This window comes from Myotis lucifugus, unplaced genomic scaffold (assembly GCF_000147115.1).
Source record: "Myotis lucifugus unplaced genomic scaffold, Myoluc2.0 scaffold_614, whole genome shotgun sequence".
Classification (NCBI taxonomy): Eukaryota; Metazoa; Chordata; class Mammalia; order Chiroptera; family Vespertilionidae; genus Myotis; species Myotis lucifugus.
Genome location: NW_005871662.1, coordinates 231,443 through 254,519, shown reverse-complemented (window position 1 = coordinate 254,519; position 23,077 = coordinate 231,443). Strand labels below are relative to the sequence as shown.

Below are 23,077 nucleotides of genomic sequence, written 5' to 3'. Positions count from 1 at the left end.
TTTGGGATGATGCTGGCTTTGTGGAATAAATTAGGAAAAAATGGTGGTTCCTGTTCTATTTTTTGGAAAGGATTTAAGGATTGATGTTATTCTGTAAATGTTTGGTTAAATTTTTGGTCCACCCAACCCCCTTGGCAAGTACTTCTCAAGATTGTCAAGGTCATGAAAAAACAAGGAAAGACTCAAAAACTGACAGACCAGAGGACACTACGGAAACCACAACTAAATGCCAGTGTAGCACACTGGATGAGATCTTGGAACAGAAAATGGACATGAATGGAAAAACTGGAGAAATACGAATCATGCCTGGAGTTTAGTTAGTAGCAATGTACCAACGTTGGGTTTCTTAATTTTTGACACTGTCCCACTATAAGATAGGATGGTAACATTAGAGGAAACCGAACTGGGTGAGGGGTATATAGGAATTCTATCTTTTCAACTTTTCTGGAAAGGTAAAATTCCAAGAAATTTATTTTTAAAAATGCATATGTAGTTAGTAATTACAGTAAAAAATACAGCCTGGGTTTTCTTAAGGTCAGAAGTCTATTTGTCAGTCATACCTGCGGCATTTCCTTTGTAACTTTTAATTTAATTTTAATCTTTTTGTTTTTGGAAATATTTTTTCTTTTTTGTAATTATGAGTAGCCCAGGTGACATGAATCACTACTACTAGAACTGTCTCTACATTATTAAAATGCAAATGTTTACATTTTAGATATTTTTACATACTTTTGGCCTTATGGTGGATATCTTTAGAAAAGTGAACAGTAATCCTAGATCAGATAGTAATCCCTTTCTGGTGTGTGAAACTTTTTATAAAACGGTTGCTCTATCAGTGAAAATAACACATTTTGCATGGCAGGAGCTGACATTTTGAACTTAAAACTACCTTGGCCAATAAGTTGATCTATAAACCATCTAAACATTTGGGTCTCATTCCCGTTTGGAGCCTCTTGTAAACCTCTCTTCCCAGTGTAGGTATGTCTCATGCAGCTTCTCCAAGGCCTGTCTCAGCTCCTTGTCCTGGTGTAACCCCCTGGGCTGACCACTCAACCCAGCAGCCTCCTTCCAGGAAATCGCCTGTGAGAAAGGTTAGGAAGTGCGAAGGACAAATGGGCTTATAATACTCCTTCCCAGCTTTCATGTTGGTAATGATATCCACTTTGTTAAGACTTAAATGTTGTTTATCTTTCATAGAACTTTCCCTGAAGACTTAAAAAAGAGCAAAACATTTTGGGGAGTTGCTTTTGCTACATTTTGTATTTTATTATTTGTATTTATTTATTTATTTAAATATATTTTATTGATTTCAGAGAGGAAAAGGGGGGGGAGAGAGAGAGAGAGAGAGAGAAGAGAAAGAAAGAATCATCTATCGACTGCCTCCTGCATGCCCCCTACTGAGGCTCGAGACTGGCATCGAACCCAGGACCGTTCAGTCTGCAGGCCGACGCTCTATCCACTGAGCCAAACCAGCTAGGACTACGTTTTGTATTTTAAAAAATGTAGTCTCAAAGTTTTGGAGCTCAGCTGTCTAGACCTGGGATCATTTATGTATGGAATGTAGGTATATACACTTTTAAGGGGTGAAAGGGGCCATAGCTTTTGTCTGATTCTCAAAGGAGTTTCCTGATCCTAGAAAGTTTAAGAATCATGATTTCCATCCGTTTCTCCATCTAATTTGACGTTAAGTGAACTGAGGCTGAGAGAGGTGACGACTTGCTCATCATGCCTTGAGTGATTATCGAGGCTCCCAATCCCAGGTTTCTCACTGTATCACAATTAAAAATTTTCTAAAGGGTTAACATTTTCATGCTTTTAATTACTTTCCATGCTTGTTTATTCCTTTTCTTTCCCCTCACTTTCCTTTTTTAGGAAGTATGTCAGGTTTATTTATCTTTATTACTATTTTTTGCTTCCTTAGGCCCAGCCATGACTACGGTAGCAGTACATGTGGACTCTAAAGCTGAGCTCACTACCCTGCTGGAGCAGTGGGAAAAGGAACATGGCAGTGGGCAGGACATGGTACCTATTCTTACCAGGTATGGACAATTAATTTTTTAAAAAATTACTTTTTAACGAAGGAAAACTTGTAGATAGTATAGGAACATTTCACCTTCACTGTGAATTTTTTTTTTTTAATATATATTTTATTGATTTCTTACAGAGAGGAAGGGAGAGGGATAGAGAGTTAGAAATATCGATGAGAGAGAAACATCGATCAGCTGCCTCCTGCACACTCCCTACTGGGTATGTGCCTGCAACCAAGGTACATGCCCTTGACCGGAATCGAACCTGGGACCCTTGAGTCCGCAGGCCAACGCTCTATCCATTGAGCCAAACCAGTCAGGGCCACTGCGAATTCTAAATCCATTTATTTCCCTTTCAAAACTAGTCTTTATGTCCCTACTTCTTGAAGCTCTTTACATTCCTTTTTTTAAAATATATTTTATTGATTTTTTACAGAGAGGAAGGGAGAGAGATAGAGAGTTAGAAACATCGATGAGAGAGAAACATCGATCAGCTGCCTCCTGCACATCTCCCACTGGGGATGTGCCCGCAACCCAGGTACATGCCCTTGACCGGAATCGAACCTAGGACCCTTCAGTCCGCAGGCCGACGCTCCATCCACTGAGCCAAACCGGTTTCGGCTTTACATTCCTTTTTTAAAAAATTTAATTAAAAATTTATCTTTATTGTTGAAAGTATTACAGATGTTCCCCCCTTTTTTTCCCCATTGACCCCCTCCACTCTACACCTGCCCCTTCCACACCTTCACCACACTATTGTCTGTGTCCATAGGTTATGCATATATGCATATAAATTCCCTGGTTAATCTCTCCCCCCTCCCATCCCTTCTTAAGTTTCTTACCTTTCCTTTCAGGCCCTTTGTTCTCATTCTCCTCTGTAAGTTGTTCTGCCTGTGTTGTTTTTTTTTTTTTCTTCTTCCTGTTAACTGATTTCAGAAAGGAAGGGAGAGGGAGAGAAAGATAGAAACATCAGTGATGAGAGAGAGTCACTGATGGGCTGCCTCTTGCACGCCCCACACTGGGGTTTGAACCTCCTGGTTCATACGTTGATGCTCAACCACTGAGCCAAGCCAGTCGGGCTCTTCTGCCTGTGTTTTAAGTCCAGGGCTTTGTTTGTGGTTTTCTTTTCCATTCACCCTAAGTATTCTCCAGAGATAGTTTGATCTCCGTCCATGATTTAAAACATGATTCCTATGTTAACTTTCAAATCTCTATTTTACTTCAGACCCCGCTTTTTAAAATTTCAGATACATTTCTCAGCTGTTTGTTTCACACATCTTTACCTGTCTATTGCACAGACACCTAAAACGTACCATGTCCAAAATAGAGCTTATAGCCTTCATCCTCCCTCCCTCCTGTTCACAGCTTCTTCCATGCCTTGGTGTAAATGGTTTTAAACTAAACAACTGAAAACCATCCTCTTTTGTGTATTCCTCTACGAGCACAATTTAGTCATCAAGCTCTGAGGAGTCTGCTTCCTCCTCTGCACCGTCCCATCACTGCTTTCTTCATTAGGTATCAGCTGGTTCTTGCCTGGCCCATTAGGCAGTGTGTATTATCCCTTTGTCTCCAGCTTACCCTCTTCAAGTACATCCTCCCCTTTGCTGAAAGATGCATCTCTCCATACACAAATCTGATTGTCATATCGCTATTCCCGATTCTTCCCTGGTTCCTGTTTTCCTACAGAATAAAATAGAAACTTTTTATTTTCTAAATTGATTTCAGAGAGCGAGAGGAAGAGGAAGGGGGGTAAAGGGAGAGAGAGAGAAACATTGATTGGTTGTTCCACTTATTTATGCAGTCATTGGTTGTTTCTTACATGTGCTCTACCAGAGATCAAAGCTGCAACTTGGCATATTGGGACGATGCTCTAACCAATTGAGCTAACCGGCCAGGGCTAAAATGTAAACTTTTTAGAGTGGTTTATGAGGCCACTTATATTTGGCCCCCACCTCCTTTTTCTGCCTCAGAGTGTTGGTTTCCTTCAGCAAGGAGTAGTACCGTATTTGCTGATGTCTGGTGTATCGGAACTACGCTCTGATCAACTGAGCCACCTGGCCAGGGCCAATGATCTATTTTTTAGGGATAAAGAAAACTGATCTTATGAAAGTTTAAACAGATAAATGCATTTGTTCATAACTGCTCTGATACATGGGGAACATGTGAAAGTACAGGTTTTTTTTAAGGACAAATGTTGACTGGTGGAAAGGGGGTTTAATTTGTAGAGGCATTGGAGATTAAGAACTAATCACAAGATACTTGAAATGCAGCCACAGTGAATTAAAGGATCTAAGGATTGTGCAGTTATATGTGGATTATTGATGTAACTGAAAGAAGAGAATCCTAAATGGGGATCATGTTAGCAGTGGATTCACTCAGTTGCTACAAAAATTTTATCAAACACACATACTCAACAAAAATACTCAAATGTTTTATTTTCAAGGCTCTTTCACATTTATCATTTTTGACCATCATTGTCACTATGCTAAGTTATTCAGCAATGCAAAACCTAAAATAGAGGGTCCTGTCTTCAAGGTGCTAACCTTCTGGGAAGCAACTAATGGATAAGAAACAGTGCAGAATAGTACAAAATCCTATATAATAAAAGGCTAATATGCAGATTGTCCCTTTGACTGGGAGTCGCTTGGGCGTTCAACTGGGAGTTTGACCAGGGGGCCGGGCCAGCGGGCCAACCACCCTTGGCCCCTCCCCCCCAGCTGGGCCGGCCTGATTGGCCCCAATCGGGGTAGGCCAGCCGGACCCCACCCCACCCATGCACGAATTTGTGCACTGGGCCTCTCGTAATATACATATAATGAAGTGCTAAATCTGGCGGTATTGTTCATAAATATTGTGGAGGTGATGAGAATGAAAGAACTTGAATGAGTCAGCTTCTTTTATTCACTCAACAAATATTTGAAGACCTTTTGTCTGTCAGAACTCAATGAGACACTTCTCTGAATCTCAACTTCCTCATTTGCTACTAAAAGTATCACTGAGAGTTACATTGTTAAAAGAAAGCCATCCTCAGAGCTACTTGGGAAAGCCTGCATAGCCAGACAGTGGAAAACAAGGTTAGAATCCTGGTTTTAGTCCAATTCCAGTGGGCTTTCCAGTCCAAGATGAGGGAAAGTTTCCTTGGAAAAGGGATTTGAAAGATGGTAGAATATAGCTCCATGAAAAGCAGAGAAATAGGTTTTCTAGAAAATGTGAAAAATGTGACTGAAAAAGGCTTTGAGGAGAGAGGACCGGGGCACATTTTGTAGCAGCGAGGAAATGGGCCCCACCAGAGTGGAGGGTGAATAGGAGGCTGGAATGGGAAATTGTATGGAGTAAAATCCTAAAAAGATCTTCACGGTTAGAGGGCAGTTTCAGGGACAGGATGAATCCAAAGTGTAGTTTACTTTAATAGGGGCAACTTCCACCCCCCTCCAAATTGTGGGTCTGTTCACTGGATTTTGAAGTCCCTTCATGTTTTTTTCACCTGCTCCTCAGTGGCCGCAGGAATGGGTATTTGGTATGTTCCATGAGAGCAATGAGCCCTGCCTGGGTAGATTGGTTGGTTAGAGGGTTGTCCAGGTACGCCAAGGTTGCAGGTTCTATTTCAGGTCAGGGCACATGCAAGGAGCAACCAACGAATGCATAAATAAGAGGAACAAATCGATGTTCCCTCCCTCCCTCCCTCCCTCTCTCTTCCCCGTCCTCTTTTTAAAATCAATACATAATTTTTTTTTTTTTTTTAAAGAAGAAGTAGTGCCGAAGCCAGTTTGGCTCGGTGGATGGAGCGTCGGCCTGCGGACTGGGGGGTCCCGGGTTCGATTCCGGTCAGGGGCACGTGCCTGGGTTGCGGGCGCATGCCCGGGGGGGGTGTGCAGGAGACAGCTGATTGATGTTTCTCATCGGTGTTTCTGGCTCTCTGTCTCTCTCCCTTCCTCTCTGTGGAAAATCAATAAAATATATTTAAAAAAAAAAAAGAAGAAGCAGGCAATGAATTACAGGTCTACTTAATCTTTTATTGACCACTACTTTTTTATGATCTTTTGGCACATTTCTTAAGAAAAATGTACCGCTGTTTATAACTTTAATTGATTTTATTATTTATGTTATTTTATTTACTATATCAAGCCTTTGACTTGATTCTGTAAAAAGGGCCTGGCATTGGGCCAAGCTGTGTGAGCTTAATCCACATTATTGAAATATTACTTATATATTGTAAAGTACTTTGCTTGATGGATTTTTTTACTTGTAAAAGTATCACCCAGATCAAGTTACAGAACTTGCGTAGCCCCCTCCAGAAGGCTCCCCTCCTGCCCTATTGCCAGTCAGATATCTACCTTAGGTGTTTCCGTTGTTGAATTCTTTCCTTTTTTTTTTTTTAAATATATTTTATTGATTTTTACAGAGAGGAAGGGAGAGAGATAGAGAGTTAGAAACATCGATGAGAGAGAAACATCGATCAGCTGCCTCCTGCACATCTCCTACTGGGGATGTGCCCGCAACCCAGGTACATGCCCTTGACCGGAATTGAACCTGGGACCTTTCAGTCCGCAGGCTGACGCTCTATCCACTGATCCAAATTGGCCAGGGTTGATTCTCATTGTTAATAGTAACAACACCTAAATAGCTCTCACATATCAGGCTTTGTTCTAAGTAGAGGACATATATTAACTTAAACCTCAAGGAATAGGTACTGTTACCATCATTTTACAGATGAGGCACAGACAGGTTAAGTAATTGGACACACAGTTAATGGAAGGTTTGAACCCTGGTGATCTGGCTCCAGAATCCATGTTTTTAATTTCTGCTGTACTATATTGCTTAGTTTCAACTGGAGATTCTAGTAGGTCTTATGTAATTTTACATATATTTTGTGTAATTGCCTTTTGTGGCAAAGATAATTTTCAGTTTAGAGGGAAAGGTAGAAAAAGTAGAAATAATTCTGAGGCTTGATGGGGAAAAACATACTAGAGTGGGTAAGAATTTTTGCAGGGAGCTTAACCCTAAGACTAGGAAGTATGGTTTTGTGGAAATGAAACATATAGGAGAGTTTGAGTTAGGACAGCATCTAGATATTGGAGGGTGGGACAGCCTTGTATTTGATTACAATGTCAGTCTTGCTTAGGGTTCTCTTGCCCTATCCTGTTTGATTCAGTGTATAGAGCGTCGGCCTACAGACTGGAGGGTCCCGGGTTTGATTCTGGTCAAGGGCACATGCCCAGGTTGTGGGCTTGATCCCCAGTAAGGGGCGTGCAGGAGGCAGCCAATCAATGATTCTCTCTCTTGCTCCCTCTACCTTCCTCTCTGAAATCAATAAAAATATATTTTAAAAAAAGTTTAAAAGTGATTTTTCTTGTTTCAAAAAGAATGCATGAATACAAAGGGACTCTCTCTCTTTTGCTCACTCTTGCTCTCCCACTATCCTCTCTGCCTCCCTCTCTCTCCCTCTCTCTCTCAAATTGATATAAGATTAAAAAAAATTCTGTGAAAGTAGCCAGATATAAAAAGAGTGTATGGATTCCATTTATATGAAACTGTGGAACAGGCAAAACTAATCTATAGTAAGAGAGAGAAGATGAGTGGCTGCTTGGGTGCATGGGTGGGAGCTTATGTGGGGGAAGAATGTTGTAGGCCAGTGATGGTGAACCTATGACACACGTGTCAGGTGACACACGAACTCATTTTTTTGGTTGATTTTTCTTTGTTAAATGGCATTTAAATATATAAAATAAAAAAAATATAAATCTTTATTTTACTATGGTTGCAAATATCAAAAAATTTCTATTTCTATATGTGACACGGCACCAGAGTTAAGTTAGGGTTTTTCAAAATGCTGACACGGGAGCTCAAAAGGTTCGCCATCACTGTTGTAGGCTGAGGCAATAGCACAAAGAAAGGCCCTGAAGCAGTAATCAACTTGGACTCTTTGAAAATCAGAGAAGGCCATGTTACTGCAGCTTAGTGAAAGAGGGATGGAGGAGAAGTGGTCAGAGATGCAGACAGAATCTGGATTATTCTAAGCCATGATAGTACTTGGGTTTAACTCAGTTATTGTGGTAAGTCATTGGAAGTTGGAGGATGAATTGTCAGGTCAAGCATTGAAGCAAAAAGCAAGGAGACCAGTGCAAGCAGTCCAGGCAGTTGATGATGGTGGTCTGGACAAGGGTCGGAATGGTTAAGATTTGGAGAAATAATTGAAGTCAAGAGATATTTTGAAGGTAGGGCTAACAGGAATTGTGAGGGATGAGGAAAAAACGAGGGTTTTAATGATGACTCCTAGGTTTTTGGCTTCTGAGGGGATAACAGTGCTATTTTTTGAGACTGGAAAGGGGAGAGGAATGATTTTGGGAGTAGAAATTGTTTTATAAGATTGTTATTTAGATCTCTGTTTATCAGAAAAATACCTTTTCTTAACTTTTTGCTTTTATTTACACTTTGACTATTGACTATTGTAGGTGGTGGCACATGTTTTTATATGCTTGTCTAGAGTTGACCCTGTCTTCCCTTTGTGCTAGGATGTCTGAATTGATTGAAAAAGAAACTGAAGAATATCGTAAGGGGGATCCAGACCCATTTGATGATCGACATCCTGGTGAGACCTGTGTTCTAAACGTGGCTTTAATTTTCTTACAAAAGAAAATTGCTTAATAGAAAATATTTTCCAATTGAAATCGCATATTTCATGCTAAGTTTTAAGACCTAATATTTGTTAAAATATTGTTCAAGGTGGGAGCAGTGAGGAAAAATAAATTTCTGGAGAAATTGAAATAATTTGTAATATTTACATATCAAATAAATGTAGGTATACCTTATTGACTCATTTGGTGTGATTACAAAGACTTAAAAAGAGAAAACTGTTTTCTCTTTCTGACTTTTAAACCCAAAGGTGTCTGTGCCTTTACCTCTCTAACAATAATAACGTTTCTTTTACTGATGGGGAACGGAGTTGAGAACGCATTCAGTGCCTTGCTTTCGTTATGAAGTTGATACTTGGAGCCTTGAATAATAAACAGCCTTCTTGATGTCTGCTTTAGTGTTTGGACAGCTACAATATGCCCTGACACAATTTGGTTTTATTTTGGGCTGATTTAATTAGAGTCATGACAACCTAGTCTGCTTTGGCATGGAATTTGATTTGCTATATGGAACTTGAGACGCTATTTCATGTTCTCTCTAAGGCAGATGACCAGTGGGCAAAGCTTAAGTCTTGTAGGGGCCTACACTGCACTAAACTTTCTCTCAAGAGCCAGACCTTTGTGGAGAGAAGAGTCTGAAATTTACAATATGGAGAGATAGTGAAAATGAATGGGAGTTACAAAAATAAGAACATTATATATCCACCTGAACGTTGCAGGGTTTATTTCTATTTCTTAGACATTTGTTCTCAAATGTAAGTAAGTTAGGCATTTCACATTGAGTGTCCAGTTGTTTGTGGGTGTTCCCTGCTGCCCTGTCCTAGGCATCCCCACTTGTGACTTCAGAGGACTTATTTACCTGTTTAACCCACATTTTTAGTAAGGCAATCAGAGTATGAAATATAAAAATGAATGTGAAATAAGAATTTTAGTTAATGTATGGCATTATGAAAAGAACTACAAAGAGAGATAATCATGCTTAGTGATAATGCCTTAGAAAGGATGAAATGGTAATGAGGTAGAAGGGAGAGACAGAAAGATACGCTTTTTTTTCAGTAGAAATGTAAAGACAATTTTTTCCTCCCTATCTCTCATGTTAAGCAATATTTGTCATTAACCATAATTTCTATTAATAAATATAATGGTCTTAGTTCCATCATTTCTAAACATAGAAAGTTGGTAATCTGAGGTCCTCATTTGTTTTTATGATACTAGTCTCTAACTTTTCTTTTTTGTGAATTACTTTGGGATACTAATTACAGCTTGGGAAAAACTTCATATCAGTAACTTACATCTTTTTTCATCCTTTGACTAAATTTTTCACTCTAATGTTTTGAAAAGAAAACTAAAGATAGATAGTATCTGTTTTAAAAACAAACCTCTCCCAACCGTTAACCGATTATTTTACTTTTAGGCTGTGTGTTGAGTAGATTTTAGGTTCTTTGTCTCCTTTCTTTCCCCAGGGGCTCAGAATTCAAAGCCAAGGTTACAGCATCTTTAGAGTTGGTGATTGTTAGTGTGATTCCCCGCCCCCCGCCCCCCCCCCCGCCCCCCCCCCCCCCCCCAGCCCGGGATGTCTGCAGTTTTGAGGACACATCCCTGCTGCTGTTGGCCTTGTAGTTGAAAGGGGGACTGGACTTGAAGCCTGTCTTTCCCAGGCCACCCATCAAAAGAAGTGTTGCTACCTTTCTGAGGCTGGGAAGTCAGGGGTTTTCTTGTTGTAGGTTCCTTTCTGATTCTTATATATATATTTTGTATACATTTGTACATCTTGTATACAGTTTACATTGCTGGCCTGGGTCTAGTGCTCATTTCATTCAGCATTGCTATGTAGGCAATAGCCTGGGAGATGGGACGGTGAGTTTTTATATTGTCACTTTTAAGAAATCTAATTTATCAAAGAATCTTTTCTTGTTTCTATTTCTTTTTGTTTGGTATTTTAATAGTATTTATAACAACCAGGGTGCCATTACAGAGGTCTAAGTTGCTTGACGGGGATGGCTTACTTATTCCTTTGTTCCCCCTCTTTTGGTAGGTCGAGCTGATCCAGAGTGTATGCTGGGCCATCTGCTGAGAATACTCTTCAAGAATGATGATTTCATGAATGCGGTAGGTGCTTCTTACTTTTCTCCAGATTATCATCAGTAGATGCTGTACGTTATTGTTGTTTTTCTAAATAGTTTACTTTCTCCTGAGGCCTTGACAAAGGTGGGAATAGAGTGGATAGGTTTTTAATTTGGTGAAATGAGAGTAATCACGGCCTCATCCTTACCAAAGTCCCAGGTATTTTCTCAAGGTGTGTACTTTGTTCAGTTGAATATTGGTGAGAGCTCCCAAGGCACCTGTGTTTATCTTTGGACAAGATGATTTTGAGTTTGGGAATATAGGAGTCCTCTTGGGTTCCTCAATAGAAAAATAAGAGTGATGTATGCGGCATGATTCTGCATTGACACTGCATTGTGTTCATTGGGAATGTCGATGGAGAGAAAGGTGCCTTCTCTAACTCAGGACTGTTGAGTAAATGAGAGGGGAAATACACACATACACATCTCCCTCACAGCTCCTAGACATAGTCATTGTCCAATAACTATGGCTGTTTTGGAGGCAGAATGGCATGATGCTTGAGAACATGGGCTTTGTCCGGTGGGGAGGATCCATGTTTTGAGTTTAATGCATCTCCATCATTGACTGATCTTTAGGCAACTTAAGCTTCTCCAGGCTTTATTTTCCTGATCTGTAAGATAGGGGTTGATAGTTCTTACTGTAAAAGGTTTTTGTAATCCTTGAATGAAATTAAGCATGAAAAGTATTTAGCACAGAACTTGATTCATGAGAGCTCAGTAAGTATTAGCTATTATTATCTATACTAGAGGCCCGATGCACAAAATTTGTGCACAGGGTGCGGGGGAGGTCCTTCAGCCTGGCCTGTGCCCTCTTGCAACCTGGGACCCCTCGCTCCTAACTGCCCGCCTGCTCCCGCCTTAGCGCTCCTTAGCACTGCCACAGAGGTGGGAGAGGCTTCTGGCTGAGTGGCGCTCCTGCTGTGGGAGCACACTGACCAGCAGGGGGCAGCTCCTGTGTTGAGCATCTGCCCCCTGGTGCTCAGTGCACGTCATAGCAACTGGTCATTCTGGTCATTCCAGTCTTCTGCCCTAATGGTTGCTGGGCTTTTATATATAGAGATTGTATTAACTTCCCAATTTATTTCTCTATTATCAATGTATCTTCTCAGCTTCAGATCACTTCCAGCTGCTTTCTAGACAGTCCCACTTGGATATCCCCCACGGACACCTTGAATTCCATGTGTCTAATTGTTTGTTTCACAATCTGTTTCTCTTGTTCTCTAGCTCAGTAATGTGTCCTTGTCTAGCCAGCTAGAAGTTACCTTTTATTCCTCCAAACTCTCTAATTCGGTGGTCTTATCATTCCTCCTCCTTAGCCTTCACAAGTTTCTCCACTTCTTTCTGCCCTTATTGCCAGACCTAGGTTTAGCCACTACCATCTCTCACTTGGTTACTTCAGTAGCCCCTATGGTTACTGAGTTGTTTTGGGGGAATTTGATTGTAAAGCTGCAGAAGAGATTACATATGATGTCATGGCTCAGTGGGTTCATAACTATAGTAATTAAAGGTTTGCCTAGCCGGTGTGGCTCGTCATACCTGGGTTCCATCTCTGGCCCCAATTGGAGACAGCCAGCTGGAGCAGCTCAGTGGCTAAGCTTCGAACTATGAACCAGGAGGACAAGGTTTCATTCCCAGTCAGGGCACATGCCCGGGTTATGGGCTCGATCCCCAGTAGTAGGGGGCATGCAGGAGGCTAATGGATGATATTTTTCTCTCATCGATGTTTCTATCTCTCTATCCCTTTCCCTTCCTCTCTGAAATTAATAAAAATATATTAAATAAAAATCAATAAATACATATTTAAAAATAATAATTAAAGGTTTAATTAGTAATTGTTAGGTACGGTCTTCTTTAATACCTTGTAGGCAAGCGATAAGAGTATATTAAGGATTTGTTAGGCTTTATTAATTTGACTGGGTTGAATTTTAGACAAAACATATTCCTTTCCTGTCCTGGACGGGTAGCTTGGTTGGTTGGAGTGTCATCCCATGCACCAAAGGTTGTGGGTTCAGTTCCCGGTCAGGGCACATACCTAGATTGTGGGCTCCATCCCCGGACAGGGCTCGTACGGGAGGCAACATTGATTGTTCTCTTTTGTATATTTCTCTCTCTGTCTCTCTTTCCCTCCCTCTCTTCCTTCCTCCCTTTCCTCCTTCCTCTCTCTAAAATCAATAAACATATCCTTGTGTGAGGACTATAAAAAATAAAAACTATTGCTTCTTTTCTTTACAGCTGGTGAATGCATATGTGATGACAAGCCGAGAGCCCCCTTTAAACACTGCAGCTTGCAGACTTCTACTGGATATCATGCCAGGGCTGGAAACGGCTGTTGTTTTTCAAGAAAAGGTATTTATGAAAAAGAAATATCACCTTACTTTGTAATTGAGTAGTGATAGGTTGATTTGCCTTTGTTAAAATAATTGTTACAGTTTTTTCTTTTTATAATAGTAATATATGTTAAAGAAATGGAAGAAATCAATATAGTAAGGAAAAGTTATTTATTTTTTCCTTTAACATATATTTTATTGATTTCAGAGAGGAAGGGAGAGGGAGAAAGAGATAAAAACATCAATGATGAGAGAGAATCACTGATTGGCTGCCTCCTATATACCCTCTACAGGGGATTGAGCCTGCAACCTGGGCATGTGCTCTGACTGGGAATCAAACAGTCAGTCAGTCACCTCCTGATTCATAGGTCGACACTCAACCCCTGAACTACACTGGCCAGGCAAGAAAAATTTAAAAAGTAATTATTTTAATGAGTACTTGCTGCTTGGGTGCCACAAAAAGTATTTCAGAGAATAACATTGTAATTATTGCTGTAATTTGCAGTATTGTATATTAAAATCTTCAATTAGCTACCACTGCAGGAGACAAAAAAAAAAATTTTATATCCTTGTCAAAATATTTTAATGTGATTTCATAGTATTTTCTTATTCCTTTTATTTCTGTAAAATTGATAGTAATGTCTCATCTTTTATTTTTTTATTATTTTTAATATATTTTTATTGATTTTAGAGAGGAAGGAAGAGGGAGAGAGATAGAAACATCAATGATGAGAGAGAATCATTTATCAGCTGCCTTCTGCACGCCCCCTACTGGGGATCCAGCCTGCAACCCGGGCATGTGCCCTTGACCAGAATTGAACCCAGGACCCTTCAGTCTGCAGGCTGATGCTCTGTCCACTGAGCCAAACCAGCTAGGGCTCATCTTTTATTTTTGATTCCAATAATTTGAGTCTTCTCTCTTTTTCTTGGTCAGTCTAACTAAAGATTTGTCAATTTTATGGGTCTTTTCAAAGAACTTTTGGTTTCATTCATTTTCTGTATTCACTATTTTATTTATCTTCACTCCCATCTTTATTTCTTTTTAAAAATATATATTTTTATTAATTTCAAAGAGAGGAAGGGAGAGGGAGAGTGATAGAAACATCAATAATGAGAGATAATCATTGATCAGCTGTGTTCTGCATGTCCCTTACTGGGGATTGAGCCCACAACCCGGGCATGTGCCCTGACCAGGAATCGAACCGTGACTTCCTGGTTCATAGGTCGAAGCTCAACCTCTGAGCTATGCCTGCTGGGCAGGACTTCTCAGCATTAATAATGTTAAATGTGCATTGTAAACTTCAAGAGGGATGTAAAAATTTTATTGCTCCCCACTTGGTCATGGAACCTTTGTGGTCTTAACATCTGAAGTAGGTCTGTATTATGTGGCTGTTGATTTTTAGCTTGAGTTTTAACATCTAAATAGGATTGTATTTCACAGGTGCATAGATATTTAACTGAAACCATCTACTATTAGACACTTAGTTTATTTGCATTTTTAAATTTTATGACCAACATGAAAATATTAATTTTTTTTCATAAGACTGAGATCTTTCTTGTATCTTTAATTATGAAAATAGTTTTTTTCTGCAGTCTCGATCCCCAGTGTGGGGTGTGCAAGAGGCAGCTGATCAAAGATTCTCTTTCATTGTTGATGTTTTCATCTCTCTCCCTTCCTCTCTGAAATCAATAAAAATATATTTTTAAAAAAAGAAAAGGAAATAGTTTTTTTCTGAATTGTACTTTTTCATTTCCTTATTATAGGAAGGAATTGTCGAAAATCTTTTTAAATGGGCCCGAGAGGCTGATCAGCCATTGAGGACGTATTCTACTGGACTATTAGGAGGTGCTATGGAAAATCAGGACATTGCTGCCAACTATAGGGATGAAAATTCACAGCTGGTAAGGACTATATTAAAATGAATTTTTGTATAAGATGGGAGAATAATCAAGTTTTTTCTTGCTACTTAAACCTGAATAGGTAGATCTTATTACCTTATACTGGAGTGTCCCTGTAATTTCAGTATTTTCAGATTACTTTTCATAAGAGTTTTGATTTTACTTTTTTTTAAACTTGGAAATGCTGTTTTTCATCTTGTCAAGGATCATGATAGTTAATATACCAAATAAAAAATAGTACCATTTCCTTTCCTCCCTAACAGTGGGTTATGAAAATTTTAAAACATAGGACGAAATTGAAAGATTGAAAGAATTTTACAGTGAACAGATGTATATATACCACTTAAATTGTGAATATTTTACTATACTTATTTTATTGCATATTCATCCATTATCCTTTTTTTAAAATGCAGTTCAAACTAAACTGCCGGCATAATCCCTCTTTTTTTTTTTTAAACATATTTTTATTGATTTCAGAGGGGAAGGGAGAGGGAGAGAGAGACAGAAACATCAATGATGAGAGAGAATCATTGATCAGCTGCCTCCTGCACACCCCCTATTGGGGATTGAGCCCACAACCCAGGCATATGCCCTTGGCCAGAATCAAACCCGCGACCCTTCAGTCCGCAGGCCGATGCTCTATCCACTGAGCCAAACTGGCTAAGGTTCCCTCTTTTTTTAAGATATTTTTTTTATTGATTTCAGAGAAGAAGGGAGAGGGAGAGAGAGATAGAAACATCAGTGATGAGAGAGAATCATTGATCGGCTGCCTCCTAATCGAGGCCACAGCCTGGGCATGTGCCCTTGACCGGAATCGAACCCGGGACCCTTCAGTCCGCAGGCCAGTGCTCTATCCACAGAGCCAACCGACTAGGGCCCTCTCTCTTTTTAAAACTAAGCACAATACCACATTTTAGGATTGGCTCCAAAAATAAATACTTAAAAGTAAAAATAAAAAATAAATGATGAACTTGAAAAACAGATTATGTAACCACATATAATGTAGATGGCCATTTCTATAACTTATAACAGATACAAGTTTGAGAAACCACATTTAATTTTCAAAGACACTTAAAAGATTGTAAATACTGTATATCTTAGTGTCTGCCTCTTTTAGGTGTGTTGGTCCATTCAGTTCATCTTGATCCTGAGAGGTCAGTTGTGAATGATGTAGTTTATGTGCAGGTCTTGTGGTTTGAGTTCTCTGGGAAATTTTATGGGGAATTAGACTGTTAGCTGTTGCTTATTTTATCAAACTGTAGGAATAAAGTCAACATATTTATTAAATCTTTACTGTTACCAGGCATTGGGATAAGTGCATCAATATCTAGTTCTCTGTAAGTGAGAATAAATATTTGTTGAGAATCATTTAAATTATGATGCAGAAGAGACAATCCCGTTTATTCCAATATCTATTGATAGGTAGCAATTGTGCTTCGAAGACTTCGGGAGCTACAGCTTCAGGAAATGGCTTTGCGGCAAGAAAGCAAGCGTCCCAGCCCCCGAAAGCTCTCCTCTGAACCCCTTTTGCCTCTGGATGAAGAAGCGGTGGATATGGACTATGGCGACATGGCCGTAGATGTAGTGGATGGTGAGCAAGAGGAAGCCTCTGGAGACATGGAGATCTCCTTTCATCTTGATTCAGGCCACAAGACCAGTAGCAGAATGAACTCAGCAACAAAACCTGAGGAAGGAGGACTGAGGAAAAACAAGTCAGCGAAGCAGGGTGACAGAGAGAGCTTTCGGAAAGCCAAGCAGAAATTGGGTTTCTCATCATCGGAACCAGATCGCATGTTTGTTGAGCTGTCTAATAGCAGCTGGTCAGAAATGTCCCCGTGGGTGATCGGCACCAATTACACCCTTTATCCTATGACTCCTGCTATTGAACAGCGACTTATTCTCCAGTATTTGACTCCTCTAGGAGAATACCAGGAGGTAAGCTTATTGGAAATAGTATGTTCCCTCTTTGGAGTTACTGTGCTTATTTCTGTGATATTTTATAGTAACATTTCTACAATGATGTGTTTTTACTCTAATACAAAAAAGTCTTTGCCCCAAACTGGCAAACTGTTATACAGGTTACTTCTGATAAGGCCTGTTTGATCAAAGTGTGCTGGTATGTTTATCTTCATAAGGGAGGTAGGGAAGAAGTGCCTTATTTCTTCTAACCTCAAAATGGAAGAGGAAATAGGTGGAAATAAAACCAAATGTTAAGACTTGTTCTTGGTCTTCATTTCAGTTACTCCCCATATTCATGCAGCTTGGGTCCCGGGAGTTGATGATGTTCTATATTGACCTGAAGCAGACGAACGACGTTCTGCTGACGTTTGAGGCACTCAAGGTAAAGTTCTTACCAATATTTGGTGACTGAACATTTTATCGACATGGATGTGCCTATGTGTTTTGGTATATAAACAAAAATCAATAGCATCTTTGGGTTTTTATTGCTCCGGGCTTTCTCTTGCCAGAAATATCAAAATAAGAACAAACAAAAAGTTCTTGTTTAGGTAGAAGAGATGACTCTTACCAGGTGCCTCTTTGTGGTAGTGACCTGAGAAAAACCACACGCAGTGGCCTAAGTGTTAGAGGGGAACAATGCCTGGTATGGCTGCTTTTTGAGGTGGGAGTGTGGTAGAGGTTTGTGTAACACAAAAAAATGAGTATAGAGGACGGGATTTGAATACTATAAGTCTGAGTCTGGGTGTTGGGAGAACTTCTGAACAGGGCACATATCTGTTGTTTTTGCTACTGACTTTGGGGAGATCTGCACAGGTAACAATTCATGTAACTGTAAATCTGTGTTGTTTTATCTGTTTCTTGTGCCTCTGTCATCACCCAGAAGACATGTTGCAATGAGAAACGGGAGAGGGTGCTCTAGCTCTTCCAAGGCCCCTCCTCATCGGCCTGGATTCAGAGCCATTAAGCAGCCTGCTGCTTGCATTTCACTCCCTGCTCTTACAATTGCCGAGAAGATAGGGTCTACCCAGAGAGGCTAGTGGGAATTGAATAGGGAGTTAACAAAAGTTAAGATAAACTTTAAAAGTGTATTTAAAGTGCATTTTGGTTAGTTCTAAAAATTTACTAGTTTTGATAATTTGCTGAAGATTGTTCTTTGGAGAATATATTTAGGATCAGTGTAAATGAAATGACAAGACAAAAATGGAATCTTAGAGTGTTTTTTAAATTTGTTTTTCATAAGCACTATTTGTTTTATTTCTGTTAAGAGGATTCCCTGTATTTAGCAGCTTAATTTAATATTTTGGAATTGATCATGTGATTTTTCTAGATCAGAGATTTTCAATCTTTTTCATCTCATGGCACTCATAAACTAATTAATGGAATTATGTGGCACACCAAAAAAATGTATTTTTTGCTGATCTGACAAAAAAAATAGGTATAATTTTGATTCATTCACATCAGATGGCTGCTGTTCTGTTGGCTGTTGTCATTTCTTTATTCGGTAATTTAAAGGAAAAGAGGTCAGTGTCCCTGGCTAAATAGTCAGGTATTGCATGTCTTAAAAATTCTTGTGGCACACGGGTTGAAAATTGCTGTTCTAGATAGTTCTATGGTAACATGTGTCACCTTTGTTTAGCACCTAGCATCTCTCCTGCTCCATAACAAGTTTGCCACAGAATTTGTTGCACATGGTGGAGTACAGAAATTACTGGAAATTCCTCGCCCCTCTATGGCTGCAACTGGTGTATCCATGTGCTTGTATTACCTGTCCTACAACCAGGATGCCATGGAAAGAGTAAGTCCAGTCATTCAGGTATATGGGAATGGGATGGGTGGGGGGACAGCCTAGCATATTTATAGAAAAACTTTTGGATAAGAAAAAAAAAAGGAGTAAATTTTTAAAAAAAAATATATATTTTGTTGATTTTTTACAGAGAGGAAGGGAGAGGGATAGAGTTAGAAACATCGATGAGAGAGAAACATCCATCAGCTGCCTCCTGCACACCCCCTCCTGGGGATGTGCCCGCAACCAAGGTACATGCCCTTGACCAGAATCGAATCTGGGACCCTTCAGTCTGCAGGCCGATGCTCTATCCACTGAGCCAAACCGGTTGGGGCAGAGTAAATTTTTAAAAAAATTATTGTTTAAAGGATTACATATAGTATTACATAGGTCTCCTCTTCCCCTCATTGACCTCTCCCAGTCCACCTCCACCCCTCTGGAGTAAATTTAAAAAAAAATTATTTATTGTTACAGCAGAGAGAGAGAGAGAGAGACATGTGACTAATTGTTCCACTTATTTATGCATTCATTGATTGCTTCCTGTATGTGCCCTGACCGGGGATCGAACCAGTGACATTTTAATGCACAGGACAATGCCCATCCAACTGAGTCACACCTGCCAGGGCTGGAGTAAATTTTAGTGAAAGAAGCAAGGAGCCTGAATGTCTTTACAAAGATTTCTAAAAATATAAAATTGTTTAGGAAAAATCCCTTTCCCCCCTAAATCTATGGGGGGGGGGGGATGGAAGCAAGATGGATTGGGGTTTTATTTAGTTTTTGCCATTTCTGTTGCATTAAGATTAGTCTTGAAGCTCTTTTAAGATGTCCCTCAGTGGTGGTATATTTTGCATTTTTTAAAAAATATATTTTATTGATTTTTTACAGAGAGGAAGGGAGAGGGATAGTTAGAAACATCGATGAGAAAGAAACATTGATCAGCTGCCTCCTGCACACCTCCTACTGGGGATGTGCCCGCAACCAAGGTACATGCCCTTGACCGGAATCGAACCTGGGACCCTTAAGTCCACAGGCCGACGCTCTATCCACTGAGCCAAACCAGTTAGGGCTGTTTTGCATTTTTTAGTGAATTTATTTTAAAAACAACAGGTGGTGCTTTGTGTGTGTTGACAAATAGTTTGTGGTGAAGATAGTAAAATCATTTTAGTTGTTCTCAGGGCTCCACAGGCTCCTAGTCTAGTTCTTATGTTTTTCCAGTTCAGACTTTTTATTTACTGATTTTAAAAATGTGTAAGCTGCCTGACCAGTGTTGTTCACTGTTTGAGCGCCAACCTACTAGTATAAACCAGTAGGTTTGATTCTAGTTAGGGCACATGCCCAGGTTGCAGGCTCAGTCCCCAGTAGGGGGCGTGAAGAGGCAGCCGATCGATGATTCTTTGTCATTGATGTTTCTATCTCTTCCTCTCTGAAATCAATTATATATATATTAAAAGGTGTAAGTAGATCGGTAGATCGTACATTTAAAAGTAATGGGTCCCCAGACACCCCTGGGGGAATCTTATTTCTATACCTGGAACATTTTTTTAATATTTCATGTGATGTGGCTTTTTTGGTAGAGTGAAGTTGGTAAATTCTTTTGGGCCTATGTCTTTGTTCATCTTTGCATGTGTATTAATAAGGCAATGTTTTGATTTTAATGTTTTTTCCTCTTGAGATCAACATTATGCAAGGGTATGTAGTCTTTTAAGAATAGTAACCTAATATGTGTGCATATATAGAAAGCAATTATGGCTAAGATAGAGAGAAAGTACCAAGCAAACCTGGGCAATGCTTTAGAACAGGGGACCTCAAACTTTTTAAACAGGGGGCCAGTTCACTGTCCCTCAGACCGTTGGAGGGCCGGACTATAGTTTAAAAAAAAACTATGAACAAATTCCTATGCACACTGCACATATCTTATTTTGAAGTAAAAAAACAAAACGGGAACAAATACAATATTTGTATTTGCATGTGGCCCGCGGGCCGTAGTTTGAGGATCCCTGCTTTAGAAATCCTTGTCTGCCCCACAGAATGTGTGTGAATGAGCCAGAGAGCGAATGGCTGCTCCACCTGTAGACTTTAGGAGCAGAAGGCTCGGCCGCTTTTACACCCTGGGACAGTCCCTTACTCTCTGAGCCTCTTCCTCATCTGTTAAGTGGGAATCCTAATACCTGTGTAACAGAGCATTGTGAACATTAAAGGATGGACATATTTGCAAAATTTGGTAGTGAGTGTAAGTCGAATTTAAATAGTTATCTTAAATGTAGGTTGTTTTCAGGTTTGGACTAGATTGTTATAAAATTTCATTTGTAACTTAAGCTTTAAACTCAGAATGACTTGACCAGGAATGATCATTGTATTGTATCTATTGACACTGGTGAATTTTTCATCTTTTTGCAAAGGTTCTTTTACCCTCAAAATTTAAAAATGGTTTTATTTTTATATTTTTCAGGTTTGCATGCATCCCCACAATGTTCTGTCTGATGTGGTGAACTATACCCTGTGGTTAATGGAATGTTCTCATGCCTCAGGATGCTGCCATGCTACCATGTTTTTCTCAATCTGTTTCTCCTTCCGGGCCGTGTTGGAGCTCTTTGACCGCTATGACGGTCTTCGTCGACTGGTGAACTTGGTGAGGTTCTTCAGTGGTTTCTCTTTGCAAGAAGTAGGGGTCCTGCTGGTCTTGGCTGCCCTGCAGTGAGAGGAGGCTTACTGGAGGAAGTTTGCTATCTGTTTTTCTCCCTTCAGTCACAAGTTTCTCTTCTTCTTAAGTGTTTAGAGGACTCTGTGCCATTACAGACATGCCTTGAATTTAGTAATCTTACAGGGGGATTGCAGTCAATAATCTCGATCTTTCTAAAAGCAGAAGGTTTTGTGCCTGTATGTTTTTAAACAGGATTGAAGGCTATGTAATCTTTCAATATGGGTTTACTGTTTTGCTTTCATATGGCCATTCTTAGCATGTAGGGAAAGATGTGCAGTGTTAATTGGCAGTCTCCTTGAACATAAAAGTTTACTGAAATCTTTTCCCTTTTTTCTTCCTATTGGTTGTCTCCTCCCATTTACCGCCCCCCCCCCCCCCCGCCGCCTTTGTCTAATTCTTTTGCTTCTTTCTTAATAGATCAGTACTTTGGAGATTCTAAATTTGGAAGATCAGGGTGCACTTCTGAGTGATGATGAAATATTTGCTAGCCGCCAAACTGGGAAACATACCTGCATGGCCTTGCGCAAGTACTTTGAGGCTCACCTGGCCATTAAATTGGAACAAGTGAAGCAGTCACTTCAGAGGACTGAGGGTGGCATTCTTGTGCATCCGCAGCCCCCGTACAAGGTGAGAGGGCCTTACTTGAAGGGAGCTGTTAATGCTCTGTACCACTTGTGGGCCGGAAACTCACATTCACATCAGTGGAGTCTGCAGAATGGGTTTTGTTGTATTATGCTTGTCCCTTGTGGAGGCAGATTACCTGAAAATGGATGCAGCAGGTGGATTTCAAGGATGCATTTTATTCCCAGTTGTGAGTTGCTACTTCTCTGGGATACTCATGAACTGAAGTGTGTGTAAAAGGGCGGTCTTTTATGAAAAGTAGTACATGTCCTACTTCCTATGTGAAATTTCTGAAAGGTGCATCTATAACTTCATTTCTCAATCATTTTTGGACTTGCTATGTTTTGGGATGAAGATTAGTATTTGCATGTTTTAAAAATCACAAGTTGAAAAGAAACCCATTATTTTACATGCTGCTTTTTTTCCTTCTTAAGCTGGGAAATAGATGCATGCACTAACACATTGAACATTCTGTTACCTTTTTGGACAAAATGTACCATAAATCCAGTTATAAATGAAAGGTTAAACATTCATTTTTTCACATGTGGCCTATAGACGGAAGGATTGTAGAAGTTGAAAGCTATTATTACTTAGCTTTATTGTTAAAACCTGTTGGCCATTGAGCTGTGCTGGAGAAGGTAGCAGGCAGATGATAGAGTTCTTTACTAATATGTCTCTCTCCTTATAGGCGTGTTCGTATACTCATGAACAGATTGTGGAAATGATGGAGTTTTTGATAGAATATGGCCCAGCGCAGCTCTACTGGGAACCTGCTGAAGTCTTCCTCAAACTTTCTTGTGTCCAGCTCTTGTTGCAGCTTATCTCTATTGCCTGCAATTGGAAGACCTATTATGCCAGGTGGGACCAGAGGGAGGTTTCCAAGGAGATTAGCTTCTGCTTTCTGCTGAGGTTGATGTTGGTTTCACATAGTGTATGCTTAACAAATATTTGGTGAACAGAATTGAAATTTTGGGCTCAAAGCTGAGAAACTAGATTAAGCATGAT

At 39.9% G+C, this 23,077-nt stretch overlaps 1 protein-coding gene across 2 annotated transcripts in view; it reads left to right on the top strand.

Moving 5' to 3' along the window:
• The first annotated feature begins 1,394 nt into the window (after window positions 1-1,394).
• The window catches only part of DCAF1 (DDB1 and CUL4 associated factor 1), a 42,454-nt gene continuing 20,771 nt past the window's right edge, over window positions 1,395-23,077 (top strand). The window contains exons 1-12 of one of the 2 annotated variants that reach the window (XM_023745993.1): window positions 1,395-1,560; window positions 1,922-2,039; window positions 8,540-8,616; window positions 10,695-10,768; window positions 13,015-13,128; window positions 14,874-15,011; window positions 16,431-16,943; window positions 17,248-17,349; window positions 18,604-18,780; window positions 21,200-21,379; window positions 21,869-22,078; window positions 22,761-22,930. In XM_023745993.1, the coding sequence (XP_023601761.1) occupies window positions 1,554-1,560; window positions 1,922-2,039; window positions 8,540-8,616; window positions 10,695-10,768; window positions 13,015-13,128; window positions 14,874-15,011; window positions 16,431-16,943; window positions 17,248-17,349; window positions 18,604-18,780; window positions 21,200-21,379; window positions 21,869-22,078; window positions 22,761-22,930 (1,880 nt within the window). In that variant the 5' untranslated portion in view covers window positions 1,395-1,553. The remainder of the gene's footprint in view (window positions 1,561-1,921; window positions 2,040-8,539; window positions 8,617-10,694; window positions 10,769-13,014; window positions 13,129-14,873; window positions 15,012-16,430; window positions 16,944-17,247; window positions 17,350-18,603; window positions 18,781-21,199; window positions 21,380-21,868; window positions 22,079-22,760; window positions 22,931-23,077) is intronic. The other variant, XM_014447115.2, reaches the window with a different exon arrangement.